This window comes from Lissotriton vulgaris, chromosome 9 (assembly GCF_964263255.1).
Source record: "Lissotriton vulgaris chromosome 9, aLisVul1.2, whole genome shotgun sequence".
In the NCBI taxonomy this organism is placed as follows: Eukaryota; Metazoa; Chordata; class Amphibia; order Caudata; family Salamandridae; genus Lissotriton; species Lissotriton vulgaris.
Window position 1 is genome coordinate 250,441,094 of NC_141697.1, and position 23,641 is coordinate 250,464,734.

At 44.5% G+C, this 23,641-nt stretch overlaps 1 protein-coding gene across 1 annotated transcript in view; it reads right to left on the reverse strand.

The window, feature by feature from the left end:
• Positions 1-23,641, reverse strand: part of FAM161B (FAM161 centrosomal protein B) — a 90,949-nt gene that overhangs the window by 24,509 nt on the left and 42,799 nt on the right. Inside the window, exons 4-6 of the mRNA XM_086937469.1 lie at positions 22,161-22,498; positions 21,429-21,547; positions 14,927-15,094 (exon numbers count right to left, since the gene is read on the reverse strand). Coding sequence (XP_086793595.1) covers positions 14,927-15,094; positions 21,429-21,547; positions 22,161-22,498 — 625 coding nt within the window. The remainder of the gene's footprint in view (positions 1-14,926; positions 15,095-21,428; positions 21,548-22,160; positions 22,499-23,641) is intronic.

Here is a 23,641-nt window from a genome sequence, read left to right on the forward strand (position 1 = left end):
GTGTGACAAAAAAGAAGATTCCTTTCTGTGGTTTTTAAATAAAGTTTCTTTTCCTTTTTCAATGTGACTTGAAGCGCTAGACACCTATCTAGAAAACTCTTCTATCCTCAATTACACATATACCAAGTGAACCATACAATAAATTGTATCAAAAACCATATTTATTAAAAAAGAAAACGTTTCTTGTATCAAATAATTTTGACAAACAGTTTTACACATAAAATTACATACACATTTCATAAAGGATTATACACAAAAATTCAATGTATCAACATGTAGAAATAAATTAAAAAGCCAGTATTGTCGACGCGTTTCGGAGCTTAGATGGTTGGAACACCTTCCTCAGGACTATGATTAAAAACTTCTTCAATCTAAAAAGGTATATGGAACATTCATTAGTATACAGTATATGAGGATTTTTTTAAGTCTTTTAACAAAAAGAGTTTTTTTCTAGGATCACACAGGATCAAACCTACAAGTCATCATTATGTCTTACATTTATGGCGTTTTTCAATTTGCAGTACCAGTCTTGATCCTGGAGTGGAGTAGCCTTTTATAATGTTATATGCCTCAGCTTTGTCGTCAAAGGATCTATATATAAAGTAATAATATTTTCAATTTGTAGTCCCTCTCCCAATATAATGCATTAACTATACATTGTAACTATCAAAAACATTTGGCTTACTTTGTGATAGTTCATGCAGTCTTGCAATTTAGGAAACACACTTCAAGGCGCTTTGCTTAAACCAGATAATGTCGGTTTAAGCACTCTGGCTGCTTTAAAAATAATAACAAAAAAATGCCCTTAACATCTTTCTGTGTATAACTAAAAAAGAAATTGAAAATCTCCCTGTATGCTTATAATTAATTACAATTAAGCATATTTTAAATACTGGAAATTCCCTTGATTGTTTACTCAGGTGAAAGGTTCGCCCTAAAGCTAACCAGGAAGTGACGACCCCTGCATTTCCTAAAGGCACTAAAGAATGATAAGGACGACAAAAAAAACAACATTATCTGGTTTAAGCAAAGCGCTTTGAAGTGTGTTTCCTAAATTGCAAGACTGCATGAACTATCACAAAGTAAGCCAAATGTTTTTGATAGTTACAATGTATAGTTAATGCATTATATTGGGAGAGGGACTACAAATTGAAAATATTATTACTTTATATATAGATCCTTTGACGACAAAGCTGAGGCATATAACATTATAAAAGGCTACTCCACTCCAGGATCAAGACTGGTACTGCAAATTGAAAAACGCCATAAATGTAAGACATAATGATGACTTGTAGGTTTGATCCTGTGTAATCCTAGAAAACTTTTTTTGTTAAAAGACTTAAAAAATCCTCATATACTGTATACTAATGAATGTTCCATATACCTTTTTAGATTGAAAAAGTTTTTAATCATAGTCCTGAGGAAGGTGTTCCAACCATCTAAGCACCGAAACGCGTCGACAATACTGGCTTTTTAATTTATTTCTACATGTTGATACATTGAATTTTTGTGTATAATCCTTTATGAAATGTGTATGTAATTTTATGTGTAAGAAACTGTTTATGTCAAAATTATTTGATACAAGAAACTTTCTTTTTTAATAAATATGGTTTTTGATACAATTTATGGTATGGTTCACTTGGTATATGTGTAATTGAGGATAGAAGAGTTTTCTTAGATAGGTGTCTAGCGCTTCAAGTCACATTGAAAAAGAAAAAAAAAACTTTATTTAAAAACCACAGAAAGGAATCTTCTTTTTTGTCATAAATTATGTTAGTTACTTACGTAGACACAATTGCAGTAGTATACCATGCATAATGTTGTGCGTAAATCTTAGCATTACAGTATTTGCAAGCAATTCGTACCATTTCGTACAGTATACATTCCAGTAACCCTATTTGGATGATAACAAGGTAGTATCACAACACTCTTGCATGTGCAATTAATATAACTTCAAAACTTTGACCCCCCCCATACCCCCTTCCCCGGCTCCCATCCAGTTAGTATCAATGTTGCCCAGTTTCACCCGGATTCCTCCTTACGCTCATGTTGGCATGATTAACTTGCGTATGGTAGCGTTGCACATGAAGCCATTCTTGGGTCAAAGTCATACCATCGGGGGACTATTTGCAAATGTTGCTCTGTGTGTCATTTACTACAGGGACAGGCGCAGGTTCTAAGTCTTTAAATGCCTCCAACATAAAATCCCAGTGCAATGAAATCAAGGTTTTGCGCAACCGTCGGGCCTCCTCCCGCCTATTGGCAGCGCTCTCTGCACTGCCCCATCGTGCCACTTACCTATGCCACATATACATTGTCAGGCCCTTGCCGATTTCCATCTCATAGATATTATCTGCTTTGCAATGAGAAGTGCTAGGGCAGAGAATCGTGAGTGCACTTTTTGCGATTTTGACTGCCGGTGCATCCCAAGAATGCAGTTTCGAGCAGTCTCCTCTGTGGGAATGCCTGTCACGGTTCTGGTGCTCCAGAAGATATCTGTCCCGAACTCCGCTAGCGCAGGGCAGGACCACAGCATGTGCAGGATGTCAGGATCCTCCACCTTGTATCTGGGGCAGTATTTCTGTGTGTTCGGGGAACATACGCTGTAAGTGGTGTGGAGTGAGATAAGCTCTATGGAGGATCATATGCTGGATACATTTTTATTTGGCGTTTAGGGACACTTTTATAGGATATTTTAACAGGGCGTCCATTCCCTGTCATTCATTTCCTTTTATAGGTCGACGAACCACCTCTTTCGTAGGTCATGGAGATCCCAGCTTGCGCCGGAATACCTTTGTAGAGCCATTTTGTTAGATGCCGCCCCTCACCCATTAGATATATTGCTTGCGACAATTTGTGCGTCTGAGGTTCTTTTCTTGCAGGGGCCCAATGCCTCTTAACATAGGCAATTATTGCTGCATGCGTAATATATAGATTGCCCGAGTGTAGGAAGGTGGATATCTGACTATATGGTTACCCCCAATTTTTGCCTGGTGTTTTGCTGGTTTTCGACTTATTTGGACTGGGACCCTGCTATTCAGGGCCCTAGTCTATCTACTTTCTCTATAAAATGGACTCCATGTACTTTAGGTGCATCCCAGATTGGTTACTGGTTCACCCTTGTGAGCCCCTGTATAGTGTACCATAGGTACCGAGGGCATAGGTGCACCCTAGGCCTACCAGGGCTGCAGCATGTATTGTGCCACCCCTGGTTAGCCTTCCAAACTGACACCACAGGTCTGTTCTTACAGCCTGGGTAAGGTGGTGTGATCACCCCTTACTTAGATATAGTATATCTACCTTATATATAGACACATAGTAACCTATAAGTCACTCCTATGGCAGGCCTTGACAATCCTGGAGGCAGAGTGCTTGGTTTTGTGTGAGAAGGTGCCCTAGCATAAGCTGATTCCCTCTGCAGCTTTCGGAACCATCTCCTTATAGCTGTTCTATGATATAGCCATACCATGTACTCTTAAGTGCATTATAATCCTCGCGGTTAATGCAAACTTTGGTTTGGCTTTATCAAAACATGTCGTGTAAGGTGTCAAACACTTTGGAATACTACCTCTCCCGCCAGTCCTGGCGGCGGGGAAGCATTCCACCCTTCTAGAGGGAGAAGACATGTAGTTTCTGGTTTACCCGGTTAAAGTTAAACAGAGCCCCAGCATCGCAAAATGGATGCTGCTGCCACAGACGAAACTCCAGCAGGGGAGGCCTGGACAATAGATTTCCTTCCCAGGGAGGTGCTTGCACCTCCCCAGACAGCCTTTTCTGTATTGGGGCAGGGTGGGTTGCATTCAGTGAATGCTTTTTAGACACTGCCTGGGGCACACAAGGTGCTCCATGCATTTCCCAGGTCAAACCGGTTGCTGGGCACTCAGCCCCAGCTCTTGCTCGAAACTGGACAAAGGGGAAGGGGTGTAACCACCCCCTCTCCAGGTCCACCCATAGGAGGGACCTTAGAGTTAGTCCAACCCCTAAACTTGCTATAAGTATAGAACCCCAGTCCCTAGGACTTTAGATTACCCTGGACGAAACTCTGAAACATATATCCTGGACCTTCGACATTCCATTTCGACTGGAATACGGAAGACATCCCCCTTGTGGTCAAGCAGTGACCACCCTGTTCAAACAGGCACCAACAGCAACTTTGCCGGTCTGCATTTTCGAGGCTCCCGCCGGATTCCGAATAATCTGCGACATAGGACACAGACTTCCAGACATCTCTGACCCCGACCTTGGCTCACAGCTAAGCTGAGACCCGTGGCGGACATGAGAGACATGGGACCGGAACTCCAGGACATCTCGCATTTTGCACGCTGCACCTACTTCCCGAGGTATCCCGAAGTTGTGCATTGGGGTGCTGGAAGCCACAGCCCGAGCAACATTTGCACTGAAGCTCAGAGGCCCACACTCCACGAGTGTCCCGTGGGTCCGCTTTGTGCATTTCCGCTCGACGCGTCTTCACGGTTCCTAGTCCGGTGGCTAGTGAGCCCGCCCGAAGACCAATCTTGAACTCCTTTGCTTTCCTGGTTGCTCCAGGCTTGTTCCAACTTCTCCCCAAAAGAGAAGTTCCTCAGACCTTGCTGGTCTGCACCGAAGCCAATCTCGACATCTAGCGTGGATTGTGTTTACCAAGGCTTGTTGGGTCCAATCCGGATACCGACACCGCAGTCAACTTGATCCTTTGTGGGACAGCTCGAATCAAGCTCCTGGTATTCATCGACGCCTCCTGGTCATCCTGGTTGAAGAGACAAACTTCCTTTTACCTGAAATCACCCGACATCTGGTGGCATCGTTCTAACGCGGCCCTGGTCACTGGCTAGTGCCCAGACTCTGTCTCCTCTGCTTTCAGGTTCTTCACGTCTCCAATCCACCCGGACACTTTTCCTCTGGTCGTCTGCAGCACTTCTTCGCAGCTCTGCATTGGAATCGATGACGAAAACCGACACCAAAAGACACCTATGCACCCAGCTTCCGTGGGTGAAGTAACATGAGTACTCTGGTAGTCTCGAGAGTATTGGCCCTCCAAGTGTCTAAGTCTAAAAGGGTTCCATCGTAGGTATCCTAGAAGTGTCCTTAATCTTTAAAATTGTAATTTGTTTGTTTCCCATAGAAAGTCAATAGTGACCAGCGGCTGTGTTTAGACTCTGCACCGTCTCCCTTGGGCCTCCTACAACCTAACCTTTGGTTGTTCCTAGAAGCCCCAGCGATTCCACAGGCCCTAGGCCTGCTTTCTAACTCTCACGTGCATCTTATACCACTATTTTAGTATATGGTTTGTGAGGCCCCTAGGGCAAAACGTATACTGTGCAACTTATCGTATGCTAATTAAGTTTCTTGTATTGTACTTTTACCTTTGACCTCATAAAGAGTCTAGAGGGCTTGTGTTTAGAATAAATGCATATATATTTGATATATACCTTGTGTGGTTTGCTTTCATTTGGTACTCAAGAGATTATTAATGGTAAAACAACTAGCTTAATTCGCTCTCTGAAGTCTTAGCCTGAAGACTGCTCGCCATAGCTACCTCTAGGATAGCTTTCTATAAGGTTGACTTTACACACACCATCGATAAGGGTTGATTGGACTGGTGCAAGGTGCCCACTAGAATAGTGGACATCATATACCAGGCCAACTTCTCACAGAGGTGTGCAGCGGATGGGATAAGAGCTTGCATTGCTTTACCAAATAATCTTGAGAACATAATTTGAAAAATCACATCTAGGTACCTGTAGGTACATATAAATCAAGTCTTCTAATACATAGGTTCTACTGAACTTAGCAGTTATAGGTGATAAGGGCTTAGCACACCCTAAATACAAATTCTAGAGAGGTTCTAGTAGGAAACAAGTCAGCCAAGGGGAGACATCTAAATATGACACCTTCACTTTCCAAGAGTTGGAAGGATTGTGCGCCATAAGAAAATTAAAGCAAGGACAGAATCCAACCTCCCAGCACCTAGTAAATATTTTAGTGGCAGATGACCTGGAAAAAACATCAGACTAATAGGCACATGGTAGCAGGGATGGGGGCCATCCATCATCAGAAGAGGATCCTAGTGGGGCTCCCCACCAGGACTCTGAAGATGAAGAGGATGAAGACCAGAATGTGGTTTCTGAAACCCATCGGGAAGACACAGAACTACCTGGAGATATGGATGGCCATGGTGTGCCTTCCTTTATCCCCCCCCCCCCCCCCCCCCAAGTAGGCCTACTGGTGGACCCAGAAGACAGATCTCTCTCAGGAGAATCTCACCATTCTGGTCCATCAATATGGTCCACTGCCTCATCTCACAGGAGGAGAACATCCCCTGAGAGAAAAGAGCATTAAGTTAGGATGAAAGAATCCAAGCTTAGGATCAGGAGGCAAGAAATTGCCCTTGAGAAAGGGACCCTGGCTCTTGAAAGGGAGAGAAAATTGTGTGGGCTAGAGACCGCTCGTGGTAGCAAAATCCTGAGTGGTAAGGATAGGTCTTATGACCATAAAAACCTAAGCAAGATTGTCCCTCCCTACAAGAGTGAGGATGACATCCACAAATGAATAACTGCTTTGGAGAGGGGCTGCAAAGTACAGCAGGAACCCCATAGTAGGTGGGCAGCAATCTTGTGGCTCTCCTTTGTAGACAAAGGTAGAGATAAACGCCTCACTGTTAGAGAAGAGGATGGTAACAATTACATAGTCCTGAAGAGTGCTCTAATAGATGGGGTTGGCTTATCCACTGAGCAGTATAGGTTGCTGTTCAGAGACACCCAGAAGAGACAGACTCAGGACTGGACTGATTTTGTAGATGGTGCTACTAAGGCTCCGGAGGGCTGGTTACTGGGCAGCAAAGTACAAGACTTTACAGAATTGTATAATTTGATTATGAGGGAACAGATCCATAATTGTCAAAACCAGCTTCCATACCAGCACATGGTGGACTCTGATCTGACCTCTCCCCAAGAATTGGGAAAGAAGGCAGACAAATGGGTCAGAACTAGGATAAGGCCTAGAAATCAGGGTGGTGATCAGAAGAAAGATTCTACCAAACCACAAGAAAAAGGTGGGGATAAATCTAAAGGAAAATCCACAACAGGGCCCCACAAATCCTCTGAGGGGGGTGGGCCCCAAACTCCTTCCTCTACTGTCAAGAAACCTTATTGCCATTTGTGTAAGACACCTGGCCACTGGAAAACTGACAGCAGCTGCCCAAAAGCCAGCAATAAGGAACATATTCCTCCAAGTACTACTCCATCACCTCCTGTTACTACCAGTAGTAATCCCCCAGGTGGTGGGAGTGCCCCCAAAAATTTGGCTGTTTTTTTGGGGGGAACTCAGGTGGACTCTGGCCTTACCAGGTCCCCTACAACAGCAACTCTAGTCTGTGATGGTGGCATGGGGTTTGTCAATTTCACTGCTTGTCCAATACCTTGGGCAAGTACAGACAGGAGCCCCATATCAATGGTCAGACAGCTGTGGCCTAATCTCTGGGTCATCAGGGGCTAGTGTCACCATGGTGACACAGAGATTAGTCCCCTCAGAACAGCTCTTACCTGGGTTTACATACCAGGTGACCAATATTGATGGAGTCAAGTCAGATGATGCCATGGTAGTAATAAATCTCAGCTGGGGGGGTGTCACTGGCACAAAGAGAGTGGCAGTATCTACAAACTTGCCTGTGGATTGTTTACAAGGCAATGATCTTGAAATATCAGCCTGGGCTGAGATAGAAAAAGAGACCCATTCCAAAATGGTAGGCCTTCCTGAAAAGGTTGGTACGGCTGTGAGGGTCACAGCCCAACCCCAGACAGATTTAAGTGTTGTGAAGCCTGAAACTATGGATCACTCCACTCAGACAGAGAGCATTGGGGAGGAAGAAAAGTCTCCCTCCCACCAGACATTAGGTGAGGGTCAGCCTCCTCAGGGAACTGACCCTACCCCTTGTGAAGGAACTGCCCCAGAAGTGGTCAGGCCTGGCCTGACAGAGCACCTGATGTCAGTGGGCCCTTCCAAGGTGGTACCGAGTCTGGAGCAGGTAACCTGCCCGACTCTACCCTGCCTCAGTCAGCCCAGGGCTGCAGAGGTCAGGGAGGCCAGTGGCCCCCATAGGGCCCACTGTCCAGAGGAACCCCCACATCAGTAGATTGGGGGCACCCAGTCTAGTAGCCCTAGCCAGGTGCAAATTCCTCAACACTCTGAGGGATACCACTTACCCTTGTGTAGGGAACTCCCCCAGATGGACTCTGTTAAACCCAGGCAAGCCTGGGACCCCGTGGTTCCAAACCTTCCCTGTCCCTCCAGTGGTCAACCCAAAGGGACCAAACCCCCAGATGTAGGCAGCCAGACGTTGACCCTGAGAGCACAGTGCAACTCAGTCATGGAAAGAAAGGCATAAATGGTGGATAGTGATTTGAGGAAGCCGAGCCCAACTTTAGTGGAGCCTCACTTCAGTTCTCCATCCCAGCACCAGCCTTTTACTTTGCCAAAACATCCCACAGGTAGTAATTCCCTATGGTGGTGACCCTCTGATACCCTTAGGGTGAGGGATTGCTTAGTGGACCATAAGACAGGGGGGTAACCATGCTAGAGCAGGTACTTCCTTATATGGCCACTTGGTCAATATAGGCTCACCTGGACAAGGTTAGCCTCATCTCCTATCGTTTGGGGGGGGGGGGCGGGTGTTGTGTAGGAAGGTGGATATCTGACTATATGGTTACCCCCCACTTTTTGCCTGGTGTTTTGCCAGGTATTCGACTTAGTTGGACTGGGACCCTGCTATTCAGGGCCCCAGTCTATTTGCTTTCTCTATAAAATGGGCTCCATGTACTTTAGGCACATCCCAGATTGGTTACTGGGTCCCCCTTGTGAGCCCCTGTATAGTGTACCTTAGGTACCCAGGGCAAAGGTGCACCCTAGGCCTACCAGGGCTGCAACATGTATTGTGCCACCCCTGGTTAGCCTTCTAAACTGACACCACAGGTCTGTTCTTACAGCCTTGGTAAGGTGGTGTAATCACCCCTTACTTAGATATAGTATATGTTAATGTTAATGTTAAAAATGTGTTAAAGGGGAGGAGCCAAGATGGCGACCGGAGCAGACGCTTGAGCGCCCGGCTCCGTAGGCCCTTGGCCTCGGACTATCATCCTGAATCCTATCCTCGTTGATTTTCGAGGTGGAACGTGTGCGACGACGCGCTGTCTACGCCGCCGCTTTCCCTGAGTTCCAGCCCGCCCGGATGCCGGAGTTATTGGTGTTTTTGTTCTCCGCCCTGGACCCCTGCTCCATTGTTGCCTCTGACGGCCCGCTGAGGACTCCACAGTCACCGGACCCGCTAGTGCCAACCTGAGCCGCGCGGTCCCAACCTCACCTCCCACCACGGACTGTTGCCAGCTGAGCCTGTGGGGGACGGCCAGACATCTCCTGCACCCTGCGCCTGAAAGCTGGGGCGGTACGGTAAGCCCCGGTGCATCGGGTCTCCAGCCTTGAATTGTGGACCGAGTTGTGGGATACTGCCGACCCCCTTCTTCTATTGCCTAGTCAGTTTCACAGAGGACCCGAGGGAAGGGAGGCGACTGTTGGCTATCCCTTTTGCGGCGCAATCCGGAGGGGAACTAATTCCTTGCTACGATTCCCCCCCCCCCCCGGCCATTGTACCGTTCACCGGTGAAACATGGCGTTGTTTGCCTGCTCGCGGCGGGGGGGTGATACTCCGGTTTTGCCCAATGCCTGCTTCGCCCTCCCTCCACCAGACACCAGCTTCACTGTGCCTTCCCTGATTGCTGCCGACGTGGGGGTGCAGCCTCCGCTGACACGCGGCTCCATTCTGGCTGCCTTACGGGACTTTCGTCTACAAATGTGTGCTGGCTTTACGGCGCTGTGTGAGCAGTTTGACTCTATGCTGTCGGCTGCGAGAAGTGAGCACTCCGACTGTCCTCAACACGGCGTGGGCCTGCCAATGCCTGTGTGTGATTGTGCTGTACTGGTGCCTGCAACTGGCTTTCCCGGCACCCAGGATCAATTGCTTTCAAGCTCAATATCGGATACTTTGTATCCCCGTCCATTGCTACCTGCTTCGTTGTTGCCTGCCTCACCGCGATTGCAAGAGTATCCTGCAGGGAAGCACCTAACATCTTTGGTGACTCGTTTCCGGTGGCCTACTGCCTCCTTTCTGCGGGACTCCTGTACATTACATGCCATGGCCGGACTTTATGTGGTGGACGAGGGGACCTCTGCAGCTGGTCGGTGGCCATTTTGTGATCCTTCTTCACCATCTTCTCCACAGCGGCCATATTGTCTTTGTCTGTACGGGAGGTGGGGCTTTCATGCAGGGGCTGGCTTAGTCTCAAGCCCGAGATCGGGCCAGGGCTAGACTGTTTTTTACCGCCATGGCTTCACGGATGGGCTGGACTGGGACTGGAACTGTATGTATATGCTGTGTGCACTCGTCGCGATCTGTCTTCCTTCATTTAAAATGCTGCGATACTTCATTTCCACAAGACCGTTTCTGGGGTAGTGGGTTCTCAGTGTGTGGAAGTCATAGATGGCAGAGGGTTTAGGGCGCTCTGAAAATACGTAGGCTCCTCCCCACTTTCTTCTTTTTGGGAGTTTAGATTAGAATAGTTCTATTCTTTTCTCACCCCCTTTATTATGTGTGTGATGTTTTCTTCTCTTTCTTTACTTTATTCCTACTCTCTCTCTTGTCTATATTTCGGGTTTATTGGGCGACAGGCACTATGCTGGGGGGGGGGGGGGGCAGGCCGTAGCCTCCGCATTGGTGTAGGGTGGGGGGGTAATTACTGTTCTGATTAGTTCTATGGGCCTTTTTTTCTTTTTATGTTTCTGCGCTATACTTGTTTCGATTCTGGGTCCGGGTGTGGGGTTGACAGAGGGAGGGCGGCACTGGAGGGGTGCGTAACTGCTCAAGTGACTATCCTGTTATACAACTGCATTGCCTCACTGCCTGAGATTTTACTTCATTGCTGTTTTATTGATGCTGCCGCTCTCCTGTTTGGTGAAGATATTGTGCGGACTCGAATCTCCTTGGTTCTTACTCTTCACTGACTTTTTCCTTGCTACAATTATTTTGAAAAAACTTTAAAATTAACCTTCACTTCTCCTCCCCCTGGCGTCAAGGTTCTCTCCAGTGTATATCTCGTAAATCGTCGCTAATCTTGACCGTCGGAACGCAGGGGCTGTAATGTTTGAATCAGTGCTTAACTGTATCGTGGCCGGCCTGAAGGTTGTAGGCCCGTATTTGCCCTCTTAATATGCACGAATAAAGGTTTACAAAAATTAAAAAAAAAAAAAAAAAAAATGTGTTAAAGCGCAAAACAGCTGCCCCAGCAACGGAGCGTCCCGGCGCTGAACCTAAACAGTATCTGAGGGGCGGGGGAAAACCACAGAAGAGTTAGATGACAGAGAATAGATGGGTTTTAAGTTCCTTTCGAAAGGTAGTCAGGTTGGTCAGGGTGCGGATATGCAGAGGCAATATCTATATCTATATCTACCTTATATATATAGACACATAGTAACCTATAAGTCACTCCTATGGCAGGCCTTGACAATCCTGGAGGCAAAGAGCTTGGTTTTGTGTGAGAAGGTGCGCTAGCATGAGCTGATCCCCTCTGCAGCTTTCAGAACCATCTCCTTATAGCTGTTCTATGATATAGCCATACCATATACTCTTAAGTGCATTATAATCCTCGCTGTTAATGCCAACTTTGGTTTGGCTTTATCAAAGCATGTCATGTAAGGTGTCAAACACTTTGGAATACTACTTGAAGCCCCAGCCCCAAGCACCATTTGCACCGAAGCTCAGAGGCCCACACTCCACGAGTGTCCCGTGGGCCCGCTTTGTGCATTTCCGCTCAACACGTCTTCACGGTTCCTAGTCCGTTGGCTAGTGAGCCCACCGAAGACCAATATTGAATTCATTTGCTTTCCTGGTTGCTCCAGGCTTCCTCCAACTTCTACCCAAAAGAGAAGTTCCTCAGACCTTGCTGGTCTGCACAAAGCCAATCTCAACATCTTGCGTGGATTGCTTTTGCCAAGGCTTGTTGGATCCAATCTGGATACCGACACCGCAGTCAACTAGATCCTTCGTGGGACAGCTCGAATCCAGCTCCTGGTCGTCGTCGATGCCTCCTGGTCCTCGTGGCTGAAGAGACAAACTTCACCTTTTCACCTGAAATCACCCGACATCTGGTGGCATCTTTCTATCGCGGCCCTGGTCACTGGCTAGTGGCCCAGACTCTGTCTCCTCTGCTTTCAGGTTCTTCACATCTCCGATCCACCCTTGGAAGCCTGCAGCACTTCTTCGCAGCTCTCCATTGGAATTGATGACAAAACCGGACATCAAAAGACACCTATGCACCCGGTTTTCGTGGGTGAGGTAACACGAGTACTCTGGTAGTCGAGAGTATTGGCCCTCCAAGTGTCTGAGTCTAAAAGGGTTCCATCGTAGTTATCCTAGAAGTGTCCTTAATCTTTAAAATTGTAACTTGTTTGTTTCCCATAGAAAGTCAATAGTGACCAGCGGCTGTGTTTAGACTCTGCACCGTCTCCCTTGGGCCTCCTACATCCTAACCTTTGGTTGTTCCTAGAAGCCCCAGCGATTCCACAGGCCCTAGGCCTGCTTTCTAACTCTCACGTGGTTCTTATACCACTATTTTAGTATATGGTTTGTGAGGCCCCTAGGGCAAAACGTATACTGTGCAACTTATCGTATGCTAATTAAGTTTCTTGTATTGTACTTTTACCTCTGACCTCATAAAGAGTCTAGAGGGCTTGTGTTTAGAATAAATGCATATATATTTGATATATACCTTGTGTGGTTTGCTTTCATTTGGTACTCAAGAGATTAATAATGGTAAAACAACTAGCTTAATTCGCTCTCTGAAGTCTTAGCCTGAAGACTGCTCGCCATAGCTACCTCTAGGATAGCTTTCTATAAGGTTGACTTTACAACCACCATCGATAAGAGTTGATTGGGCTGGTGCAAGGTGCCCACTAGAATGGTGGACATCATATACCAGGCCAACTTCTCACAGAGGTGTGCAGCGGATGGGATAAGAGCTTGCATTGCTTTACCAAATAATCTTGAGAACATAATTTGAAAAATCACATCTAGGTACCTGTAGTAAATCAAGTCTTATAATACATAGGTTCTACGGAACTTAGCAGTTGTAGGTGATAAGGGCTTAGCACACCCTAAATACAAATTCTAGAGAGGTTCTAGTAGGAAACAAGTCAGCCAAGGGGAGACATCTAAATATGACACCTTCACTTTTCAAGAGTTGGAAGAATTGTGTGCCATAAGAAAATTAAAGCAAGGACAGAATCCAACCTCCCAGCACCTAGTAAATCTTTTAGTGGCAGATGACTTGGAAAAAACATCAGACCCTTAGGCACATGGTATCAGGGATGGGGGCGTGGGTTTAGAATAAATGCATATATATTTGATATATACCTTGTATGGTGTGCTTTCATTTGGTACTCAAGAGATTATAAATGGTAAAACAACTAGCTTAATTCACTCTCTGACGTCTTAGCCTGAAGACTGCTCTCCATAGCTACCTCTAGGATAGCTTTCTATAAGGTTGACTTTACAACCACCATCTATAAGGGTTGATTGGACTGGTGCAAGGTTCCCACTAGAATAGTGGACATAATATACCAGGCCAACTTCTCACACCGAGATTCCATGTTCCCTAAAAAAGTTCTCCTGATCCACGAGAGCCCCAGCACTGAAGAGTGCTCCTACTGTATTGACTCCTCCCTCAGACCAGCTGCGAGTGTTCTGTTTTGTAATTAGACCAGTGGGTGTAAGGATACCTAGTAGCGGTGTGGTGCTGGAGTATGGGGTACGCTGATGTGTGTCCTGCTTTCCTCCAGTAAGCCAGTGCTGTGCGCAATAGCGTCGGAGCATCCTGGGGGACCCTAGAGCGAGGCAACAGGAGTGTATGTAGGATCCCACGATTAATATCCCAGGCTGTATATCACAGTTCATGCAAGTTACGTCCTGCCAACCAGAACAAGAGTCACTGTAGTTTGCTTGCATAGCAATATGCACGGAGGTCAGGAGCACCCAATCCCCCTTTGTCTCCAGTTGCAGTTTGGCTAGACCCACCCCCCAATGGCCAGTCCACCAGATCAAGTCAGATAGTAGTGTTTTGAGTGCCTTAAATATAGGTGCAACCCGCCACTTTCCACAACCAGATAGGTTAAGAAGGGCCGACTATGGTTAGCATGGGTATTATATAGTAATATTAATTCTTATAATTCACCCTTCTGGCCCACACTAATGCTAATACCAAATCACTCAGCGTTCGGCAGCGAATTGTAGCTCATACAAATTTCATAACTCCCTTTTACTGATTAATCCTCTTACACATACAAAGGACTTACCTGCTACAGGTCTTATCCATCATCCAGTACTGTACGAGCCCATAAACAAGCCATCCCCAACTGAACAGACATGGAATAAATTAAGAGATCTGCAACGCACTGCTGGCTAATCTGAGGACTCTAATCTAGTACACAACTGGGAGTCCCAACTACCTACATACATACGAATACTTTTTATTTACATTTCACAATAACATTCAGATATGAGTTACCAGTAACATAGTCCATCCCAGCAGATCTCCCCACATCTCTCTTCGGCCAGGATTGCTCAAGACCATAAACTTTAAACAAAATATCAGATTACTGCAGTAACCAGCTAAGTAGATTATGATCATAGGTAATATTATTGAGGGACCTGCAGAGCTCCTCTAAGATGCCAGATTACTGAAAACCATAAACTGAGCATCTATCCTTCAAGCCTCTTCATCCACCTCACGGCCAACCAGAGGATTCCTAGCAATAAATCCTCAGTTTTCAACAACTACTGTAACCTCTAGCAAGAGAGTACATAATTTTGGTTAATCTCTATACAAACCAGTTTTCCTTCAGCTTTTCCTTAAAAACTTCCTGTAGAGGTTTGTGGGGATCAAGGACTTTTGCTCTCCTGGTCACCGATTTGTTCAGTGCTTGAGATTTCTTCCTGTGGATATCCATCCATGAAGCTCGCTCGATCTCCTTTCCCTCCTTTTCTTGTAATGAACACCTATAGGGAAACAATATTGTTTTAGATTGGATCATTAGCATACTCAGGAATGCTGTTGCCAACCTTTTTTGTGTGGTTATTAAGCAGCCATTGGCACATTGATAAGATTAATATTACATTATGTGATCATATGCAAAAAGGATGCAGAACACCACCAATAGGATTTTTAAAATGTAGCTGTAAAATATACCATGGCTTACAAGTATGTGTATTAACAATATGACAATGTACAGGCATAAAAGTTGACCTTTTAGAACTACATTGTTGTACAGCCAAACAATACTCCATCAATTATCCGAACCATAACAACTTCACTTAACCTAATACAATGCTGATGTTAACCTAACCCCACCCCTAAACTCCTATTCCAATCTCGAACCCTTGCCAAAACAGTGCACCTTACCTTACTCTGAATTCTAAACATAGCCTAACCCTAATCTTCTCCAGAACACCATCCCATGTGTTTTTAACCTTTTTAAAAAAATGTAATCTTATTGTAGTCTACTTGTCTATATTTTGTGTCTACATTTTACTCCACTTTTTTATCCTATGGTTTTACTGCAAACCTACTAAGCGGTGTACTAGGATTGTTAGCTCCAAAAGAAGAAGAGCATGAGCTCTTAAAGTCTCTCCTGTAAAACTGGTGAAGCTTGAAGAAGGGTAGGTATCAAGATCCACCTAGCTATACACAGATGAACACAAAGTTCACATGGTGCAACAGGACATTTCCAGGTGACAGTGGAGTAATTAGAGGACCAGAAAATAGGACAGATGCCTGTTAGAATCCATAAATAGGCTAAGCAGTGTGAACCTAGGACACAGTTCAAATTGAAATGAGATATGCAGGACATCTGAACAGAAAGAAAACAGACAATCAGAAAACAAATTAATCTTGAGGTTCACCAAACTCCCTTTTATGCTAGAAACCAATAATGAACTGAAGAAATGAATGTGGGCTTAGGCCGGGGAAGGTGCTAAAAAGAGTACACGTCCAAGGGCACACATTTTCAAGGCTCACTAAAAAAAACGTGGTTGTTGCTGGTCGAATTTGAGCTCTGTGCTGCCTCTGCTCATGAAATAACGTTTGTCTGGGTCTGCAGTGTGTGGGAAGTAATCATTAGAATGTATGGGAGCATCTGGTCACAAGTGACCTGTATGTACACTTCAGCCATTGATCAAAGGGCTGTGGCAGATTACAATGAGCTCTGTGTGGACTTCAATAAAGGAGTAAGATGGAGCTGTAGGATAGCAATGAGCCATAAGTGGACTCCACTCATTGCAATAATGAGGGTGCTGGAACCTTAGAATTGTGTGGTGCTTCAGTCAAACAACAGAGATGTAGCAGGTTGTGAACAAGCTGTATGTTGGCATCAAGCATTAGAATGAAGATGTGCTCATGTCTTCAGTGGGTCGACTTGAGAAATTAGACTGAGGGGGTGCTGCAAGCCAGGTAAATTGGATATGGGCTCCACTTGTTAGAAACAATGGATGCTGAAGGTTACTAGCGAGTTGTACTGTGGCACTGCTAAAACAATAAAAAAAACACTGCAATTTTTAGTGAGCTGGGTATGAATTTAACTGAGAAAATAAAAGCCTACTGCTGGTTTGGGTTAAATTGTGCATGAACCCAAATTATAGAATAAATAAGACTGCATGTCAGTTGCAAGCTGTGTGTCTCCTGCAAACAATAGAATTAAGGAGTACTGTAGCTCAGGTCTGCGCTGTGTGTGAACTCCAGGTATCAAAACAGGGTTCTCCAAAGGGCTGGATCTATGCCATATTTTTAGCACATCCCCATTTATATAAATGTAGTGATCTTAAAAATCTGGCATGGACCCGGCCCTCCAGGACTGACTTTGGAGAACCATGCATTAGAATGAAGAGACATCTGTTAGGAGTGAGCAGTGTGAATGTGCTCCTGTCATCAAATAAGGGTGCCTTGGGTCAGTATTGAGCTTTAAACTCCAGTTACAGAATCTAAAGAACTAGATTAAGTATTTTGGGGGTAAAGGTTCCAATCAGAGTACTAATCTGGGACTCAAATCTACTCAAAGCTTTGTTGCAATGTAGTCAGTGTTTTTGTATACCGACTGGATTGCGAGCTATCATTTTGCAATGCAGTGGATGCACAGCGAAATGTGGATTTGGTGGAGGCTGCAAAATCTCCTAGCTAATGAATACTGATTAGGTATGAGGCATTCTACGACCTCCTGTGAATGATGGCATGGAGGGCTGGGAGGTGTCAGATGCCTCTGTTAGAAGAAACCTCCAAAAGCTCAGTCCCCACTTTGACTAAGTGATTAATAGGTTTGGGCTAGATAATCCCAATGCATTCCCTCTTCTAAGAGCTCTACTGAAGGACTCAGGCCACAGATTCAAAGGACCTTCCACAGGGCCACAGAAAAGTGTCCAGTCTCTGGGGTCGTCAAGTCCTTCAGAGATACCTTCTTCTTGTGGAGCACAGGCCAATCTTACCGTTCTTCTTTTCAAGGGGTCCTCACTTGTTATTTGTGTCATTCGGACTTCAGGGAGCCGGTTGATCGGACCCTTGAGAAGTACTATGGTACAATGGAGGGTGGAGACGCATGTCAGGGCTTAGCCTTCTCCCACAGCATTTCCATAAAGAACCGCGGTCTTCTGTTCTTCACATGGTGGGCAGCCTGTCTTACTGTGGTTACTTGCAAGTGATTGGTGTAAGTAAGTCTTCACTCTATTTCACTATCCCCAGAGAGTTAGTTTTCACAGTCAAGCCAAACTTCCTCTACATCACTTGAATCGGATTGCAAAATACCATAATCAGGGTGTCGGCTCCACTACATTTCTCAGGGGTGATGCTAAGGAATTACATTCCCCCCTTATGTTTTGGCCAAGGTCACACGAGCCAACTTGGCTGTGAGTTGGGCACTGTTGAAGGCCATCCTTGGCCCAGCGCACTGATCTGTCTGCTCCTACTTCTTCCATTGCCAGAACCAAGGGGTACCCATGGGCTCTGCCTGTTTATTCCTCTCTCCTCGCAATCCAAGATAATTGTCCAGTAATTAACCTCACCCTGCCAGAAATATGCTGTCTGACTACAGTTTGTTGTTTTACAAAAGCCATATCACATGTAATCAACAAAGCTAGGGTTTTAATAACTGCTGCTGCAAGTGGGAAAGCCTGGCAGATTTAGTTCAATACTGCCCAGGCTTCAGTCAGAAATAAACATGTTTGGTCCCTGGAGCTGCTCCCCAACGCAAAAAAAGGTTTTTGTTGTTCACAAGTAGGTATTTTATAGTAGCGAAAAACTACCACAGCCTACGCTGTGCAGTAGCATTTTTTGGATTAACTGTATTTATTGAGATGTGTAACTATAATCCACCATCAACCCTACAGGTCGATGATGATAGTTAAAACAACTCCCTCCTTTTCAAATACGGTTACAAAGCTAGAAAACCTCTTGAATAAACTTTACAAATATCAAGTCAAAAGAATTAAAAGGAATTCGCATGAATACGGAGCGTGGAGGAAGCTGACCTTCGTGTTGTGCCACATATTGAGTGGACTGATCGAAATCGTTCCAATTGAGTCCTTGTACTGTTAAATGACAGATATTATTTTGTTACGTAGATTTGTTGCATTGTTCATAAATCAAGGATTGTTAGAGTTATGGAAAAGTCGAGAAAAGACACTTAATCCTGCTTCATATTCTGTACATGAAACTTGACCCAGAGATACCCAGTGTTCTTATTAAGACACATTCTAACGGGTGAGGACACTATGAGCAAAACTGCAAAAAAGCTTGGAGCTTTAACTGCTGAACCTGTGAAGTTTCTAAAAAGATTTGCAGAGACAGACGAATGTAACTTTAAAGACATAGTAAAATAGCTTGTGCATGTGACGATCTTCAGTACAGGGAGTTCAAGAGATCAATCCTGCTAAGTGACCTTCCACTGACGTCCTATTCTGTGAGTGGGCACATTAAAAGAGCGTTCTACTTGATAAGGAGATGGGTAAATATTTTGGATCATGCATAAGTAGAGAAAGATCTGTGTGTATTTGGTTTGAAATTTATTGATGGGGTGCTATAACCTGCGAAATTTCTTAAGCCTCTACCCACAGAACATACAAGTTTAGGTACTTGAAAAACCTGTGCTATAAAGGGATGTCCCTGTCAATATGCTCTTCTCAAATGTTCAACATTCTGCAAGTGCACACAAATAAATAACGTAAACTTTGAAAATGTGTCTAAAACAGGAGTGATAAACATTACATTTATTTCATATTCAGATCATACACATTGTTTGGTGTATGCATAAAAGGATTTAAAAAACATTATTATTAGTTTCATTTCTATATATGTCTCTTCTTCCTCTATGACAGCAGCCCTTTTTGAAAATGGTGGAAGGGTTGCTCTGAGGAGTTATTTTATGTATCTAGAAAACTACTTGACCCCCAAAACCTATGTTTTGACACCAAAATGAAGTATATAAATCTCATGGTTCCTGAAAGATTACATAATCCCTGCAACGTCCGCCATTTTTAAAAATTACGTCCAGAGAAAAATCGGCCCATTTCAGCAATATCTACTCAAGCTAAATTACTTCTCTAATGATCTAAAATCACAAATATAAAATGAGAATCTCTCAACAACAATTTTTTTGCTGGGTGTTTAAATGTACACTCTAGGATACATGACATCTAACCTATATGAAATGAGTGCATTTCCTATGTCATATCACTGTCTACTTGTTATAGAGATAGGGATGCCAAACAGAATTAACAATTGTTAACATGTTACATAGGTCAGAACACTTACACTGGGAGCGGTTTAGTAGTTTTCCAGTACGCAAAGACCAAAATACCAGCAAATCAAATAGAAAAATGGAGGAAACCAAGTGAAAACTGGTGGATTCTTAATAAAATAAAATGGTACCGAGAGTGACTGATGAACGGGCAATGTTTGTACTCTGGCCATAAACATATAGGAGTGTTGCAGGTCGTGAACTCCAGGCATTTGAATGAAGGAACTGTGTGTAACGGGAGTACTGGAGTCTGCTATACTCCAGGAATAACGCACGCCTATAGGTAAGGAGTGAGTTCCGCTTGCTCGAGTGAGAGACTAAAGAGTGCTGTATGACGTGGGTGACTTGTGTATAAACTCTGTAGGTTTAATGAGGCATGCAGGTAAGACATGACCTATAAGGAGGGAATATTAAAAAAACTAAAGTCTGTGGAGAGGTAGTTTAGTTGGCTCCCTTCGTAAAAAGAAATGTTCTGCAGGTCAACAGACAAAAAAGGGTTGCCTCCAAACCTTAGATTAAGGGGGTGCTGCACAACAGGGCCCAAGAAATTTTGGAGAGCTGCATGCAGAAGTCATGAAACTTTAGTTCAAAAGTGTCAATTCACCTTCTTCTGATTTGGAAAAATTAGTTATTCCATTTTGTACGTAGAACAGTATTAAAAGGAAATATCAGTCAGAGGCCCAATGTACGACACATTGTACCGGCCACATACGCAAACGGTAAAATGCATTTTTCTATATACAAACCCTATTTTGCTAGTCGGTACCCTATTATCAACTCACAAAATAGAGTTTGTGAGTCGCAGGGTGATGTGCAATTGTATTGCGACCGTAATGCGGTCGCAAAACAATCCCAGTTTACCACCTACTTCAAGTAAGTGGTAAGCCACTTGCAAATGGGAAGGAGTCCCCAGGTGACCCCTTCCCCTTTGTGAATGGTAGCGAAAGAGTTTTTTAAGAGCAGTCAATCCCACGGACCACAAAAAAAAAAAATCATTTTTCTTTTTAAACGCATCCCGTTTTCCCTTTAAGGGAAAAGAACTGCATTTAAAAAAAGGTTGAGTTATTAAAAAGCTAACACAGACATGGTGGTCTGCTGTCCCCAGAAAGCCACCATCCCTATGTTATTGCCCATTCACAATGGGTCGCAATTTGCGACCTACCTCATGAATATGGAGTAGGCAGGTCCCTTGCGACCCATTTGGGAATCGCTAATGTGTCTGAGACACATTAGTACTTTTCATTTTGTTAGTCTAATTGTGAGTTGCAAGAAAAAGCTATTAGAGAATCGTAAAATCAAATTTTCGTACATCTGGCCCAAAGTGAATCTGTTTTGTTGCAGAGAAGCCATTAAATATTAACCCCTTCGATGCTCATGACGAGCTCAGCTCGTCATGAGTTATACCTCTCATGTGCTCATGACGAGCTGAGCTGGTCATGAGCACACCCGTTTACATTAGGGCCCAGCACAGGAGAAGGATACAATCAGCAGCGATGGTGTTAAAACCTTGGAAATTGACCTTGCATTACATTTGGACGGGCAAAGTTACTCACCGAATGGCAAATTCTCTCCTCTTGGTGCTGTCTGTGATGTAGACAGGCAGTGTGTTGGAGGACAAGGAAGACAGGCCAGTCAGAGAATGGCTTCGCCTCATTGGATTGTGGACCTCTTCCTAAAAATAACATCATATGAACCTTCAAACAGAGCACACCAATAAACAAAAGAGGGGATTTATACTTGACATTCAACTGCCACATCATTCTGATGTGCATAACCTGACCTCCAAAATGGTGAAACTAACAGGCGCATTACCTCTGGAAACGGCTACTTCACACTGAAGACAGAGTACTATTGCTGGAGAAAGCAGTTTGGCACCATCTCCTCCATAACCAGACCCAGGTGTTGGAACACCCCGGTGCAGAGCTCGCATGTGCCATAATCACTCTTCCACAGTAATACAATAGGGTGTTTCATAACCAGAACTTTACATCTGGAGATTTTGGTGGCATCTCACATAAGGTGAGATAAGCAAGTACACATGTTCAACTATAATAACAGAGTGGAACCTTTCTAAAGGGTGGAATCTAGCACGCCCATAAGCCACTGTAACCGTATGCAACCAGCATCACAGTGCTGCAAAACCAGAGGTGCACTTCTAGAGATTATGGTACCAGACACTCTCCGCTCATTACTAGAGATCATCGGGGTGCAATCAGATGTTCTGTTAATGCAAGAGGTTTGATAAGGAGGCAATGTAAGCGGATAGGAGCAAAGCGAACCCTCACCTTGGGCCCACCATCCATGCTCTTCCTTGGCCTGGTGCGTAGGTTGGAAGTGCTCAGATTGAACGGTTTATTGCGAGTTGCTTCCTTCACCTCACTAGTTTTCATCACCTTCCTCTGGAAAGCCCTGTAAAGTGCATCAAAGTCAGGCATCTGGGGATTGGTCCTGGGCTGAAAGCGCAAGTTCTGCTGCAGGAAGCTGAGCCGCTCAGCCTGAGTTTTCAGGGCGGTGCTGGAGAGAGCATCTTTCCGTCCCCTCTCCATAGTGATAGGTGCTACAGACTTCTGCAGCAAATCTTTAGCTCGCATCTGAATACGGATCTTTCTGTATAATTCAGCCTCTGTAAAAGAGAGAGATAGGATAGGATTCAAAGCAAGTACATTGAAGGAGACACAATACTTCACATGTTCTTAGAAACACCAACCAGGCTGCCAATTTAAATTAACCAGGTTAGACATTTTAAATGGTCACAAGATCCTTTCGATTCAGGCCTTAGTGTACACAAACCCAAGATGGCCTCCTTGCACACAAGAGTAGTGGGAGGATTTCCCACTGCAGGCAATGAGGCAGGTTGCTCAGTCTTAAACCGGTTATGCTTGTGGCTCCCCAGGCAGGCTTACTGTCAGCCAGGATGTTCATAACTCTAGAAGTTGAGTCCTACCTTACCTTCTGTCAGAGAAGGTGTTTTGTTAAAAGCGGGATTCTGCCATGGTTAGTACCGTTCACCATTTGCCACTATGTTTAGATAAATAGCAATGTTAGCACCTCTCTACCGTCCATGATGTGATCAGGTGTATAGCAATATTAGAAGTGAGATCCTGGAATGCTTAGCAACACTGCGATCGGAGACAGAGAAAACTGTGAAAGAGAAGGCAAGAGTATGTGAGAAAGAGAAATACTGAAAAAAGTGAGACTGGATGTACAGTAAGAATTGAAGGAATCTGCGCGATCAAGTACAGGCATATTATTTACGATATCCACTTGGATCATTTGAAAGCGGTTTTGTTATTTTCTTTGAATAGAGTAAATAGGGTATCTGGCATGTGCTTACAAATGGTTTCCAGCCCCAGTAATGTACATGTGTGGGCATTGTATTGTAATTGCATTCATAGAGCGCTTACTACCCCTGACGAGGCATCTAAGCGCTTTTTCGGCGAGTAGCATGCTACTCCAGGACCCATAGAGGATTAGTGTTGAATTAGTATAGTGAAACATGCAAGTACATTGTAAGTGGTGGATAGGTTAGTCAGTTATTTGGCTTTGGAATGATAACAGAAGGATAGAGGAGGACAAAGGTTTGTATTTATAGAGTGTTTGTTGACGCACACTATTCAGGAAGCCTACAAAGGATTAGACAGACCCCCAGGATATAGCGGCATGGATTAGCAAATTTAGCGGCACAAAAATGGAAATTTAGCGGCACAAATATGGAAATTTAGCGGCATTTTATTTGGCCATTTTTTCTAAAACAAACACAGATATC